Genomic DNA, 16,403 nt, shown 5'->3' with positions numbered 1-16,403 from the left:
ACCTTTGTATGTGTTGGTTGTTGGTAGAAAAACCAATATGTACTGAATCAAACAAGATTATATACATTGAGTTTACAGTAGATTTTCTTATGATCAATTGCAAGCAGTACTCAGCGATGTCATTTTTTTTTTTTTTTATGCTATTTCTATCAATGGGTAGATGAGAATGATAAAGTCCAATACAGAATGACCAAAACAAAGGCCTGTATCCTGAGGACAGATGGACGTAAAACAGATTGTTATGAATACATGACACAGAACAGTGCATGAATCAAACCTGCTCTCCCCCTGAATGTAAATGTGTAGAGAGCTGTCACTGTGCTAAGTGACTTATAGTGACCCTGGGCAGGTGAAATCACTCCCTGATAAGATTTCATCCTTGGGTCTTAACCACCAAACAAAGAGGTACCCACTATAATTGATTAAAGGCCAATTCTTATCTGAACTTGATGACGTCACAATGACTTGGGTGCAGTGAGATCAGAACAACAAAAACAAACCTGTACACCAAAAAAGTATATATACCACCATCCAAAAGGGCACTCGGCGAGTGGGAGGGCAAAGGGGCAGGTGGGACGGCACAGCTAGACCCCTATCTGTGCACTTGCCTGGTTAGGTGTATACTTTATGCGGAAGTGTCCAGTGAACTATAGGATAAAATCACGTTATATGAAATGTATGTGCACTTTAAAGCTGCTGAGTCGATAATAAAAGTAATAGTTATTTGGAAGAATTTGATACTGAAACCTCAGCATTTACTTTCATCAAATCTCTTCCCCTGTGTTTCTGTGCTGTCTGGCTTCATTTGGACTGTATGTGTTTGTGCTTGTGGAAAGATTGGCTGCCACACGTGAACAAGGCTTTGATGAGTGTACAATCGTTTGTTGTCCAGCTCGCTTTAAAACCACGACAAAAACTGTGATAGCCCTTAAAGCAAACACAATGTAGTCTAACATAATACCTCTAAAACAATGTTTTTTTAATAAAACATCTCTCACTTTTTTGTGCATGTCGGGTTATGTTTTTATATTTTCATATTCAATGATGTATTGGTGTACAGTGTCAACATTTTCGGCAAAGCACTTTTGTATTTCTTGTGAGCAGTAAGCAAAGTACTGATTAAAGAACCATACCACGAACAAACTAGTCTTGTCTCTAACCTTTGTACATTTGACACACCCTACCTGTAGGCATAATTCAAGTACCAAACAGAAACATATCCATGTGTATCTGAGTCATATGGTCTTCATACTTGTTCCTCTGGAAGGACAGAGTGAATGGCTCAAGTTAGTTTGCTGCTCACTGCAGGGTTTTGCCCATACCAGTAGAGTTTCTCTTCCACTCTCTTCTTCTTCCACTGACAAAGCAGCAGCATGCGAAAGGTCTTCTGAAAGGTCTTGTTGCAGAGCGCGTAGCACATGGGGTTGACTGTGCTGTTGACATAGCATAGCCAGTAGCCCAGGTGCCAGAGAGACACAGGGATACAGTCAGAACAGAAGGTGGAGATGAGCACCATGATGTTGTATGGTGTCCATGTCAGGATAAAGGCCAGCAAGATGGCACTGAGAGTCTGAGCAGCCTTCCTCTCCTTAATCAGCACCATCCTCTTCCTCTTGGTCAGCTGGATCTTCAGAGTTGCGTCTATTGGCTTGCAGGAAGTGGTGGAGGGTGGGGCACTCATGGAGTCTGCTGAGGAGAAAGATGATGGGACCATGTTGGTGTCCCCATTCTTGCTCTGCTGGGCACCGCTGGTAGTGTCTTTGGGAACTGGTTTAAACTTGTAGGACACACACTTCTTGCTCTTATGGGAGTTGGTCTTGGGAGGCGTGTGGAAGAAGTTGTCCTCGTAACTGCTGAGCTGCTCATTCTCACAGCCCTCTGCACCCGTGCTCGGCCCACATGACTGGTTCCGGTAGGTGGGCTGGAAGACCCCCGGGGACACGGGCTGCTCCTCGTCCTCCGAGGAGGCATAGCTGTTGAAGGTGGTCAGCTGGTCGCTCTTGGACCACTCATCGTTGGTGGCAGCAGCTGATTTGGCTGCGTGGCTCCTGTTGGAGGAGGACCAGGAGGCCTGGGTTCTGTCCCGGGAGGCAGAGCTGAGCTGGTTGCAGTTGAAGCAGGATCTGATTATGGTTTTCTGGGGCTTGGTGGTACCAGCGTCTGTGGAACTGTTGATGCCCTGGAGCTCAGCGAGGTCCTTGGTGCGACGCTCCGTCTCCTTGTAGATCCGACAGTAAAGGATGGTCATGATCGACACAGGGATGTAAAACGCAGCAATGGCTGTCCCAAATGTTATCACTGGCTCAGAGAAAAACTGGATCTGACACTGCCTCTCAGGGACTGTCCTTTTCCCCACAAAATACTGCCAACACAGTATGGGAGGGGCCCACAGGATGAGGGACACCAGCCAGGCCATGCCTATCATGACCCCAGCCCGTTTTGGGGTGCGCTTGGCTCTATAGGTCAGAGGTCGGGTGATAGAGAAGTACCGGTCAAAACTGATGACCAGCAGGTTCATCACTGACGCATTACTGGCCACATAGTCCAAAGCCAACCAGAGGTCACAGGCAATACTCCCCAGCGCCCAGTAGCCCATCAGTATGTAGGAGGTGTAGAGGTTCATAGAGAACACACCTATAATGAGGTCAGCTACAGCCAAACTCAGTAGGTAGTAGTTGTTGACTGTCTTCAGCTGGCTGTTTACCTTAAATGACAGCATCACTAGGATGTTGCCCACTATCGTAATCAGGCTCACGATGGCCGACACAGTTGCTATGGTTATGACCTCCCATAGACTGTGTGTGGCAAGGTGGATGTCGGTCGCATTGCCATTTATAGATGAGTTCTTTATTCCTTCACCTTCCATGTTGTTTCTCTCAAGTTGTCCTTATTGTGGTATCAGTGGTATGACTATGAGAGAGTAGTCTGCCGGGTGCGCCATCTTGAGTAGGATATCCTGAAAAGAAGAAATAATAAAGTGAGTTAATAAAATAACAAATGCAGTTTATGGGTGATCTCCTGATGTAAACTCAAAACTAAATGTACAACGAGTAGTGCCACAAGAGCCACCAGCCACTAGATGGCAGTAATAATCAACAATCATCAGCTAGTGAGTTAGTGGGCAGGGCACCAATGTTAACACTGGCCAAAGATGGGGACCATGCACCTTGAAAAACCACTCAGTAAGACTGTTTAGGACCTCAATATAATTAACATGTGATAATAGCACCTATGTGTAGCATGCATGTTTGTGCTGTGTCATATAAAAGTGTATGATTACTGCCAAAAAAAAGCTCATGTAGAACAATGTCATATATGAATGCATGTCTGAACATGTTAGGGCCATTAGGTCATATAAGCACTCACGTATCCTTTGCTCTAGTTATTGTTAATTCATCTAGTATATATGCATAGGTGGCTGTATTGAGGTCTATTACAGACAGTTTGTTACAGTACAGAGGTACATCAGCAGACAACAAGGCTTCACAGATGAGCACATTGTTCATTTTAAGCAGTCTAGCCAAACAGCTGTGACACTTGAAATCCAGGTCATTCAAAAATGAGTCCTTTGCTCATTAATATCAGCAAGCATGTTTGTTGTCTGTATTAAATGGATTTAGATGTCACAGTATTGTCTCGGTGGCTCTCTGTAACCAGGGAGATGAAGGGATTGCTTATGGATGACAAAGACTGATTTCAGTGGAGCTAGAGGAAATATGCTTGAGTTTTGTACTGAGGGATCAATCAACTAGCAGACAAAAGGAGCTGTCATTTCTGTCCCTAGAGCTTGTTAGAATTGTCTGGTGAGTGTAGGTTGTAGCAGGTGTTTGCTCTGCCTCCTGGCTGAGTTCACCCAGCTGAAAGAAGAGCAGCATCCCAGTTCTTAGGTCACTTGGCTTAGAACTCCATGTGCACCGTCGGGGATTGATAAAGCACAAATTAACCTGGACCTTTGCAGTTTCTCCACACACCTTTATGTGAGATTAATCCACCTCAGATCACTATGGGGATGCTTGGGGTGCTAAATCCCAAACTTTGGCATAAGTCTTTGTTTCAATGTTTCCGTACTGTTATCCTGGCTTCAGTCTCTTCACTATGCTTCTGACTGGGTTGACTGGGTTTTTAAACGTCATCGATGTCATGGCTTGTGATTAAGTAGATTGAAACTGTGCAACAAACAGACAGGCTACCTGAATTGTCCATTAGTTATTTAGCACTTCTTCTTAGAGATAGCTCCCTTTTTTTCAATTTTCGCCTAAAATGACACAACACTTTGAAGTTTGTGGAAATGTGAATTGAATGTAGGAGAATATAACACAATAGATCTGGTAGAAGAAAACACAAAGAAAAAAACAACCTTTTTTTCTACCACCATCTTTGAAATGCAACAGAAAGGTCCCACATCTAGCCATCACTCTGATTGTTCCAATTGTGTCCGCAAGATGGCAGCAGTGTATGTGCAAAGTTTCAGACAGATAACTTGAAGTATGAGCAAACTACATGACGTTTAGCGTGAAGTCGCCCAGGTTAATTTGGGCAAGTCATGAAGGAGACATTTACATTCACATTACATTTTTCTGCAAGAATATCATCAAATCTGTATACTTGGACTTTGATTTAGCTTTTTCAGTATTAGTTCAGTATAACTTCATAACTCTCCATATTCTTATAATTTTTGTCCAAAAGGAAAAGGCACAAGGTTAGCAGCTACATTTTGCGATACTCCCATAAAGCCCAGCTCATTGGCTATCTAGCTAGCTTTGGTTGACCCCGATTTTGATAAAGTTACAGTCGATCAAGTGAAGACCACCCGCGTCATCGGCGTGCCATGAAGGTGTTGCTCTCTGACCAAATTTGGTGTCCTATAGGATATACTACACTCCTAATGATATAGTGAAGTGTGGTTCCATTATAGGATCTCTGGGGAATACATACGAATGCGATTTGACTGGTTGAAACAACGTTTAGGGTTAGATTTTCACAGATTCCTTTCTTTGCAAATTGAACAAGTGGAAATACAAAATTGATCGTGCATGCTATATGGACCTTTTTAGCATATGACAAATTATTTTACCTAACAAAACGACACCATGTTATCCCTGGGACCCTTTGGACAATAAATCAGAGCAAGATTTCAGAATGTAAGTACACATTTCACCTTCAGATGTGAATTTATCAAACCTATTGCAGTGAAAAAAGTGTTTTGTTGTTAGGAGCGCTCCTCAAACAATAGCATGGCACTTTTTCACAGTAATAGTTACTGTAAAGTGGACAGTGCAGTTACATTAAGAAGAATTTAAGCCTTCAGCCGATATAAGACACTTATATGTACCGACATTTGTTCTTTCTCTAAAATCTGTGATTGTGACACAAGGCGCTGCATGATTTACAACTGTCCCATTGACGGGACGCCTATCCCGATGATGAACACTTTTTCTCCAAAGTCACCTACAGATTCTGACGTGTATGTTATAATGCCTCAATGGGAATTGAACATGCAACCTTGGGACCGGTTCCAGCCAATTGGGTTATAACAGTGTCCTAAATCTAGCCCTGGAGACAGGCACTTCAAGAACTAATTTCAACATTCTGCCTATTTCTTCCTGCCAGGTTATTCAGTTTAATGATGAACTTGTCAACGTAATAGCACCCTTAGAGTCTGTGGGAATGAAATAGTGATTGGAGTGATTGCTATCATTTTTTCTGCCCTGTGTTTCTCGGTCACATGAAAGCAATGTTTTTTTTCCTATCATTTCTATTTTGTTCTGGACAACACTACAGGTAGGAAAAGAAAACCACAGCTCTAATGCTGGTGAGATGAAAGAATGGTATGGTTAAAAGAAATGTGAGCAACATGTAGTGTGTCATATTTGATGTATAGGTTTGACTGTGTCTATGACCATGAACATACATCTAATGTGTGATACTGTGCACGAAAGTTGGTTGAAGCTTGAAGGTATCTGAATGGTAGCATTTATAGCATTTGCCATTGCCAACCTGTTTGAAATGTTTGAAACCATGCTCCCACTAGCTAGCCTCGCAAGCCGCCTGATCTTGCTGAGCTGACATGGATGCTCGCTACATGGATATCACAGCGGTAATCAGTCGAAGCCCACTAGCACCCCTGTATAGTATTTCCGTGCTGCCATGAGCCTAAAGTACCCAATGTCCCACGTCATCTGGAGTGCTGCTGGAAAATATCCAACATAGGTAATGTTATTTCCTAGGGCTAGGACAATAATCATATAATCGACAATTATGGACAATAACTGTGAACTAAAAATTATAATCATCAATATTGTCATATTATATACATTTTAGGAAGGGGGGTACTTACACTTTATCTTGAAGTAGGCTGCAGGCAGGGTAGCCTAGCGGCAGGGTAGCCTAGCGGTTAGAGCGTTGGACAAACCGCAAGGTTGCAAGTTCAAACCCCTGAGCTGACAAGGTACAAATCTGCTGTTCTGCCCCTGAACAGGCAGTTAACCCACTGTAGAATTTGTTCTTAACTGGCTTGCCTAGTAAAATAAAAAGATGTAGTTTACTCAACAGCAGTTTGTCATTTTTACATGAAGATGGTAAAGTTGGCAGTATTGGGGAGTAGTTGAACTCAGGGGCGCAACCTTCACTGGGGACGGGGGGACATGTCCCCCACACACATTCTGAAATTGCATTTTTGCCCCCCCCCCCCCAGGTTTATCATTGGAATGTGATACAAAACAAGGCAACAGTGTTCTCTAGGAAAATGTGGACGCCTCCGAGCGGTTGGGTAGGCTGTTTGGAGTGTTTATCCGATAGGATAAAAAAAAATATCTCCCCCACTTCTAAAACCAAAATTGCACCCCTGTTTGAACTACTACATGTTCAACTAACTTAACTACATTTTGCAGTAGCTTGGTGGTAGTTGAACTAAATTCAAATCTTGGTGACTAATTTTCAGTAGTTACAGTGCCTTGCGAAAGTATTCGGACCCCTTGAACTTTGCGACCTTTTGCCACATTTCAGGCTTCAAACATAAAGATATAAAACTGTATTTTTTTGTGAAGAATCAACAACAAGTGGGACACAATCATGAAGTGGAACAACATTTATTGGATATTTCAAACTTTTTTAACAAATCAAAAACTGAAAAATTGGGCGTGCAAAATTATTCAGCCCCTTTACTTTCAGTGCAGCAAACTCTCTAGAAGTTCAGTGAGGATCTCTGAATGATCCAATGTTGACCTAAATGACTAATGATGATAAATACAATCCACCTGTGTGTAATCAAGTCTCCGTATAAATGCACCTGCACTGTGATAGTCTCAGAGGTCCGTTAAAAGCGCAGAGAGCATCATGAAAAACAAGGAACACACCAGGCAGGTCCGAGATACTGTTGTGAAGAAGTTTAAAGCCGGATTTGGATACAAAAAGATTTCCCAAGCTTTAAACATCCCAAGGAGCACTGTGCAAGCGATAATATTGAAATGGAAGGAGTATCAGACCACTGCAAATCTACCAAGACCTGGCCGTCCCTCTAAACTTTCAGCTCATACAAGGAGAAGACTGATCAGAGATGCAGCCAAGAGGCCCATGATCACTCTGGATGAACTGCAGAGATCTACAGCTGAGGTGGGAGACTCTGTCCATAGGAAAACAATCAGTCGTATATTGCACAAATCTGGCCTTTATGGAAGAGTGGCAAGAAGAAAGCCATTTCTTAAAGATATCCATAAAAAGTGTCGTTTAAAGTTTGCCACAAGCCACCTGGGAGACAGATGAAACCAAAATTGAACTTTTTGGCAACAATGCAAAACGTTATGTTTGGCGTAAAAGCAACACAGCTGAACACCAACCCCACTGTCAAACATGGTGGTGGCAGCATCATGGTTTGGGCCTGCTTTTCTTCAGCAGGGACAGGGAAGATGGTTAAAATTGATGGGAAGATGAATGGAGCCAAATACAGGACCATTCTGGAAGAAAACCTGATGGAGTCTGCAAAAGACCTGAGACTGGGACGGAGATTTGTCTTCCAACAAGACAATGATCCAAAACATAAAGCAAAATCTTCAATGGAATGGTTCAAAAATAAACATATCCAGGTGTTAGAATGGCCAAGTCAAAGTCCAGACCTGAATCCAATCAAGAATCTGTGGAAAGAACTGAAAACTGCTGTTCACAAATGCTCTCCATCCAACCTCACTGAGCTCGAGCTGTTTTGCAAGGAGGAATGGGAAAACATTTCAGTCTCTCGATGTGCAAAACTGATAGAGCCATACCCCAAGTGACTTACAGCTGTAAGCGCAGCAAAAGGTGACGCTACAAAGTTTTAACTTAAGGGGGCTGAATAATTTTGCACGCCCAATTTTTCAGTTTTTGATTTGTTAAAAAAGTTTGAAATATCCAATAAATGTCGTTCCACTTCATGATGGTGTCCCATTTGTTGTTGATTCTTCACAAAAAAATACAGTTTTATATCTTTATGTTTGAAGCCTGAAATGTGGCAAAAGGTCGCAAAGTTCAAGGGGGCCGAATACTTTCGCAAGGCACTGTAATTACTTTATTGCCATGTAGTGGTGTAGCTAACTACAGGAACTACACACAAAAAAATATGGCAAGAAGTAGGCAATCATTTCCTTAATTGTTTTCGGCATGAGACCTTCCTAATCCTCACTAGAAACATTGTTTTAATGTTTAATAGGCTAAATCAAACCTTCTGTTAACATCTGATTCCAGTGTGAGCTGTTCTTGTTATTTGTTATCTATGATATTTCAGATTTAGATATGATTTTTGGTAAACTACATTTTCAGTGTAGCTTCCCCAACGCTGAAAGTTGGTAATCATCTTACGAGCAGAACTGCATGGTAGGGAGGAGAAGCTTTTTAGCAAAAGTTCCAAAGGGTCAAAATCATACGGTTCTGGGACAGGGGTGTCACCAAAGCTGTGTCGTAAATGCTGTAGCTCATTTTCAAAGCTAAAAAAAAAATCGACAAAAATCGACATAATCGTCCTATTATTTTCCAATGTCCATTTTATTGAGAGGGGGTGAAGGTGGCATCACAGATGCTGAGTTTAGGGCATCCACCCTACAGTACCTCGTCCATGATACTTAAGATCAATGGGATCACTCAGTAATAGACACCTGCTTGGTCGATCCCTTCTCAAAACATATGCATTATGAGATTTTTGTCCCAAAATTAACGAAACACACTATTCATATGGTCTTCAAATACATTTTGAGTCCTGCTGTAAGTTGTAACAATGGAAACATTTACAGTACATGTGTGCAATACCTTGCTGAACTTGCTGTCCCAGTTTTAGATTGGCTGTCTCAATAAAACTATTATGATAGACTACCACCTCCTCCTTTTCTGATCCTGGATATCAGAAGACCTCAATTGTTATCATCTCAGCATTGGTAGATGAATCTATAGTCTCTGTCAGTTCACCTACCAATAGTATTTTGACCCTATCGTGACCTATAATAATAATATATGCCATTTAGCAGACACTTTTACCAAAAGTCATGCATGCATATATTTTATGTGCAGGTGGTCCTGGGAATTGAACCCATTATCCTGGCGTTGCAAGCACCATGCTCTACCAACTAAATTACAGTGACCTATCCTTCTAAGTAACTTCTCCACTCATTGGTATTCTGTTGGCACACTGTGGTAGCCTGAGGCCCACACAAATAACATTCCACTCACCACAGGGAGGCTCAGCGAACCCTTGGATCGCCCTTCAGCTTGTTACTGTGACATTTTATCACTCACACAATCGACATCACAGCACTGGAGAGCCCAGGTAGCACTTGGCATCTGTTTTTTTTCTCTGCACTGTCCTTTTAGATTCCGAACTAAACTCTCTTCTTCTCTCTCCCTTTCTGTATTTTTTTCTTCAATCTATCGGTCTCTCACGCCGACGCTCTCATTCGCCATGAACTGCTTGCCCCGAAGAAATCTATTTTTTATTTGATCATGAGGCAAAATGGCAGACGTAATCAAGTTCAAAGTAACCTTACTGGCCTCCCTTGACAATGGTACTCTAGGTTGGCACCTCTGTCCATTTTTTATGCCTGACGAATGGGAATATGTGTGCTTGAGGAGTACGCCCTTGTGTAGTAGACTGGGGGTCTCCAGCAAGAGCTTGTTCTCCTCTTGCAGTAAAAAGGGCTGGAGAGGTAGGCCAGGCCACTCTCTCAGTCAGCTAGTTCCATGCCAGGAAGTGGATGAATTAATTATGACTAGTATGCACGGACACTTGAGTGACGAGGCGTTCTTGAGATCAGTCTCTGACTCAAAAATGACTCTCATGCTTAAATATACACACACACACTCAGGCAAAACTGCATGCACGTATACAGGTACACACAAACACACAAACACACAGCACGAGACACTAAATAGTAGGGCCAAAGAAAGCCATTTTTCCATTCCACAAATATTTTGTAAGCAATTGAGGAGGAGGTGTAGCCTGAGAAAGACTTGAACAAAGCAAGAACTCACAACTTCCATTTCTCCCCAAAAATGGTGCAAAACAAGTCATAATGGTCAGACTAACACCAGCAGTGAGTTCAAAGCTTGGGGACTTCAGCAGCTTGCCAGCTCAATGGACCTACACTTAATCCGTAATTGTAGGGGAAAAAATCTTAACGCTACTGTATGCTCAGTAAGGCAAGCCCAAACATAGCTCCAGTTTTACTAAAAATAATTCATAAATAGTCTGTTTTAGCAATTTTGGGGGGATGTTTGCAGAACAGCAACAAGCGTGATGCACATGGGGGAATCTTTCTGTTATCGTTGTCTTGTTCTGAGGTAAAAGCTTTTTAAATGGGGAAAGATGGGGTGGGAAGTAGGCTAGTCTACTCTGACATTATGTCAGAGGCGGAAGTGAGATTTGAGCTATTTCTATTTCGATCTGACTATCTACAGTATATTTGTATCCTTTTAAATAATTTGGCTGCCTTCCGTATCGTTTCATTTTGAGTGTTAGCTCAACTACAATCACCATAAAACCTGTAAGTTACATGGATCCTAAGGGCTGCATTCAATCCGTAGAGTGAAAGATAGGCATTATAGTGCAATCATAATTTAAAGGTAATTTTAGATTGAACTGACATATGCAGCGTTTTGCCAATGCAGAACATAGCCTTTAAATCACGCTAGCTATCTTTGGCGCTACAGATTGAATGCACGACTAAAGGCTCTATTTAAACAGATCCGCTTTAGCCGACATCCGCATAGTGGTTGTTTTGAAGGTGTCTGAGGGGGAACTGTGTTAGAGCTGTCAAGTCCAGAAGTGGCTCCTGGCATTATTTTTAAAGTGAACATTCGCATTACGAGAACTCCCATGCAGCATTGGTTACAAGTTCAAACACTGGGAGGGCACATGTAATGTACATGTCGATAAGGCTGATAGAAATCCTCATTATTTTGCTTAATGATTTTTAATTTTCAATATTGCCTACACTTTCTCCTTCTGAACATCTAACGTGAGTGGGATGGGTGTGCCTTAATGACAGTAATCAAGAGCAGCTGCTCATTGATTTGACAGTTCCAACGCAATTACACCTCCGACACCGCCTAAACATCAGCTATGCAGGTTTTGGCTATCGCCGGTTAACGCTTGATCTGATTCAATCTTGGCCTTCACCTCATTACATTGGTCAGGTGTGCATGCGGTCAGGTGTGCATGAATGAACCAAATCTATGGCACATCTCAGAGGTCCATTCTAAAGGATGACAGGCTCATTACCTCTAGGTCCATTGGCAGTCAGCTACCAGCCCTCCACTGCCATGGCTTCTCTGTCTACTAGTCTCCACATGCACTGGCACTGACCACTCCTCAGAGTCACGCTGAACCTTTCCCTGCACCCTACTGTGGCTGCATGACTCCAGCCCCGCACTGCAGTGCTACTCATGTGTGTGCTTGGGTAAAGCTAAGAGTGAATGAAGATGAGGATGTGTATGTGTGTGTGGATGTGTGTGTGTGTGTGTGTTCGTGTGTGTGTGTGTGTGTGTGTGTGTGTGTGTGTGTGTGTGTGTGTGTGTGTGTGTGTGTGTGTGTGTGTGTGTGTGTGTGTGTGTGTGTGTGTGTGTGTGTGTGTGTGTGTGTGTGTGTGTGTAAGAGAGAGAGAGAGAAAAAGCCAGAGTGTGTGCACGTGTTCTGTGTGCGTGCTCTGGAGAGCGGCCGAAGGCTTTTTGGCACAGTGTATCCCGCATGCCTCTAGTCATTCCAGTGACCCATGCTTAAGATCCCAGCATATCTGGCATTCCAGAGGAGGACCTATGACAGGATTCTCCTGAGGCAGGGTGCAGTGTAGTCGGTAGAGAGGGGGATTATATGAGCAAAGAGACACATTTCAGGTGGGATGTTGCGACAGTTTTCTTGATTATTGACATTTACTTTTCTCAAGTCAAACCAGTCCTCTAAAGCTTTCCACATACACTCTTATACACATACACTCTTATACACATACACTCTTATACACACACTCTCAGAGAAAAGAGTTCCTAAATCCTAAAGGGTTCTTCGGCTGTCCCCATAGGATAACCCTTTTTGGTTTCAGGTAGAACGCGTTTTGGTTCAAGGTAGAACTCTTTTGGGAATCCTCTGTGGAAAGGGTTTTCTGTGGAACCCAAAAGGGTTCTACCTGGACCCAAAAAGGATTCTTCAAAGGGTTCTCTTATGAGGACAGCCGTATAACCGTTTTAGGTTCTAGATAGCACCTTTTTTTCTAAGAACGTAGCTACTGTTGACATGTTTTTGTCATGAATCTTTTTCACATTTGTTTCAAATCATTCATTTATAGCTATTACTGTATACACATTATCTATCTCCTAATGTTCAATTGAATTAGTTTCAGTGTGTACTATTTTCCCCTTCGGCACTCCAAGTGTCTCTTTTTCAACCATGAGCACAAACTTTGTAATTGCATTTCTGTTTAGACGAGAGACGCTAAGTCTGATCATTACGTTCGTTTTATGATCAGTTTGATGGAGATGACAATAGCGGTCTGATGTCTGTTGATGAGGAGGCTGACTCTCCCCCTGGGGATTTATTTTTCTATCACCACTGGAGCATTGCGTTTCTGCTGCATCTCTACTTCTTATCGTTATTATTGTTTGACTTGAGTCATTTGTGTTATTAACAGCTTGGTTCTAAAACTGCAAAACTGTGTGTCTGTGCCCTTCTGTTGTTTCTATCCCAAGTCCAAAACACGCCAAGTCATTCCAGTCCGAGAATCATGTCTCTACTGTATGTGAGTGCCTGTTTGTGTGTGTGCCAAAGTCCCTGGTTTGATTAGGACTTGGGCACACTGATGGGATTATTTGAATGAACCATGCTATTATAAATATCCTCTATGTGTCCTAACTCTCTCGCTCTCTCACACACACACACAGCACTACCTCTGCCAAGGCCTGCGTGGAAAGGGCTTGTGGACATTGCCAACAAATTCAGGTCAATAACTCAATTTCTCAATATGCTCGCAATTTTGCCTGTATGAAAATGGGTGAAATGTGCTCAGGTGTCGTGGCTGCCAAAAAGTCAGTAGAACTGAAAGGAAAAATACATGTGTAAATACTATGAAATAAGGTAATACAGGAACCCTATACACACTCAGAAATAAAGGTTTAGATGTCTTAAAGGGGTACAAACGTCACTGTAGTGGTACCCTGTAAGGTACGTCCTTTTAGTTATAGGTGCATAACCTTAAAAGAGCCAATTGTGCAGCTAAGAGGATAAGATAGTACAGGTATGTGATGCTCCACTGGACACAAGGGAAACAACAGCTACCACTAAACCAAGCTTGGCAGATGCTTCCTGTTTTGTGGCAACCTATCCCCGAATATTTGATAGCCTTGTGCTTCCCCACATTTCTTTAACGCTCTACCAAGTTTGAGGGCTCTGCAAGGACTCGTTAAAATCACGCTCGACTGCTTAATCCTTTTTTTGTAGTTTTCATTCAGTCAAAGAGCAGGCCAGGGGATCGAGGAATGGGAGGGTCACATAGGCCCTGTCAATGTAAAAAATATATATAATAATAATTGTATTGGGAGGTGGAGGAGTGGAACCTTAGGATAAGAGACAGCCTACTGTGGGTTTTAAAGTAACTAGTTCCTCAGGCCCATTTGGAGACAATTCCACCGTGTACAAAATCCAAATGGAATCTAATAATCTGTTGATCTGACAAGGTAGCAAGTTTAGTGTTGTTCTCCTCATATGCCACTGTTTTTTTTCTACGTATGCTCATTCTTAGTCCCGTGCCTCCAGGTAGAAATGAAAGGTATATGAAAAGGAGACAGAGGTTAAAAGGAGAAATTGATGGAGGAGAGAAGGCTAATGAGAGGAGAATAAGAAAGCTCAAAAGAGCCAGAGTGATGCGATGGGAAGGGAAACAGAAGGAGTTAAGGAGGAAGATGAAGAAAACCTAATAATATGGAAAGGGAGGATGAGAAAAAGACACAGAAGGATATAGAGCGTGAGATAGGTCAGGGATATGGTAAAGGGGATGTTTGGGTGTGGGTGCACAGTGGGCTGCCAGATGATAATAGAGTGATGGATGAAGGGGAAGATTACAAGCGATGAATGGGGAGGAAAATGTAGTAAATGCATAGAAATGTGACGTGTGGTACAGAGACAGACATTTCTAGAAAGGTGACCTGAGAGAGAGGTTTAAAGTTTCCATGAGCTGTCTGTTTATGTCAACCATCAGTGATTTACTGCAGAAACCTAAATGTGCTGCTATTTGATACAGTAACCCTATGTGGCTGTACACTGTAATTCTTTCCCTGTAGCCCCGTATATACCTGGTGCTAACATGTATCCTTTGACCTGATCTTGTCCACATTCTGATCGTGCCCACATTTTTGGACAGGTGTATTGGTATTTGGTATTTTATTAGGATCCCCATTAGCTGTTGCAAAAATAGCAGCTACTCTTCCTGTAGACGATTAAAATACGCATTGTGATCTGATTGTCATGTGGTCATCCTGACCACCTCTAGAGGTAGTCAGGGACCCATTGTGTCTGGATATCTTTAGTGTGAACAGATCTGGATAGTGAAACCATTTAAATCCTCATTATCCTGTCCTGTAAAATCATTGACAGGTGGCAACTTATTGCATCACTATGTGTCTTAAAATAAATAAATATTATTTTGAAAGAATATCTGCCAAAAAATGTGCATACAGGGAATGATCATTAAATCTGGTCACAATGTGAACATAGTGGACGGATAAAAGACACATTTTAAAACCATGTGTAAACGCATGCCTGAAAATGTGGGCACAATCAGAATGTGGACAAGAGAAGGACAGGATAAGGCAGCATTAAATATACATGCTAAGACCTCTCAGACATGCTTGTAGCAGTTTGCGCTCGCCTTTATTGAGGTCACACATCTGTGAATGTAAAACTTCCAGAAGAATCACTTGTTTTTCTCTAGAGACAACCGAGCAAGCCAGAGAACAGACACATACTCACAGTTGACTTTCACCATCCAAGCCCCGTTGCCTTCAGAGTAACAGCAGCTTCTCCTTGATATGTAAAGATTCCCAGTTCATATTGAATCCATTTGTTTTTCTATGAACTCTCCAGGTAATTTTCAGGGCTGAAAAGTGTTATCACAAACCTGGGAAAGAGGATGAGGAAGAGGACACTGCTGATAAGAAAGCCCTCTGAATGTATCCCAACATGCTACAGAAGTCCAGATAGATCCCAGAGTGTAGAGTAATAGTAAGACGAGGAACAGAAGGCTTTAGTCATCACCGCTCAAACGCTGACAATAGAAGAGAGGACATCTCTTTGGAGAGGAAAAATGGACAGAAATCTGTCAACGTAGTAGTTCAATTAAGAAAAGTATCCACAAATTGCATGATACCCTTACTTTGTTATTTGTGAATGAATGAGAGAGAGAGAGAGAGAGAGAGAGAGAGAGAGAGAGAGAGAGAGAGAAAGGAGAGAACTTTCCCCCTGAATTGCTGCGCTCCCTCCCTCTCAGTAAAGTGTGAGCTCAGTCAGTGTCTGTGGCAGCGAGGACAGGAGAGGATGCCTGATCCTGCTGCTGCTGTCGTCCTCCCTGACAGACAGATGTAGCTGACGCCAGCTGGGAGGAGAAATTCCCATAGGGCTGAATGGTCATCATGTTTCGGGACAGTAAGCGTGCAGCCCAGCTGTGGAGCTGAAAAGAGAGGGGGGAGAGAGGGAGGAGGAGGATATATTAAGGGAGGTGTGGAAGGTTAGCGCATAAGCAAGAGAAGGTTTGTGACTGGGTGGAAGGGTGTTGTTGACGGTTTATCTGCATTTCTGTGAGTACGCAGCACTAACGAGCAGAACAGAGCTGTCTCATACAGAGTGAGCCCTTTAATTACCCTTAGGGCACAACTATTGTTGCTCTTCAAAGAGCAAACAGGAGACA

General features: G+C 42.6%; 1 protein-coding gene across 1 annotated transcript; it reads right to left on the bottom strand.

Moving 5' to 3' along the window:
* Positions 1–71: 71 nt before the first annotated feature.
* LOC110505505 (muscarinic acetylcholine receptor M5-like) lies at positions 72–15,995 on the bottom strand. Its single transcript, XM_021584763.3, has 2 exons — positions 15,470–15,995; positions 72–2,956 (listed from the first exon to the last, which is right to left on the bottom strand). The coding sequence occupies exon 2, from the start codon at positions 2,864–2,866 to the stop codon at positions 1,283–1,285; it is 1,584 nt and encodes a 527-aa protein (XP_021440438.2). The 5' UTR covers positions 2,867–2,956; positions 15,470–15,995; the 3' UTR covers positions 72–1,282.
* Positions 15,996–16,403: the final 408 nt, after the last annotated feature.

This window comes from Oncorhynchus mykiss, chromosome 25, assembly GCF_057628025.1.
Source record: "Oncorhynchus mykiss isolate SJ-2025 chromosome 25, ASM5762802v1, whole genome shotgun sequence".
NCBI lineage: Eukaryota > Metazoa > Chordata > Actinopteri > Salmoniformes > Salmonidae > Oncorhynchus > Oncorhynchus mykiss.
Note: the sequence above shows the minus strand (reverse complement) of the source record. Positions and strands in the feature narration are given on the sequence as shown.

Excerpts from the sequence above, each read along its gene's own strand:
- LOC110505505 (XM_021584763.3), bottom strand. The coding sequence starts at position 2,866 with ATGGAAGGTGAAGGAATAAAGAACTCATCTATAAATGGCAATGCGACC.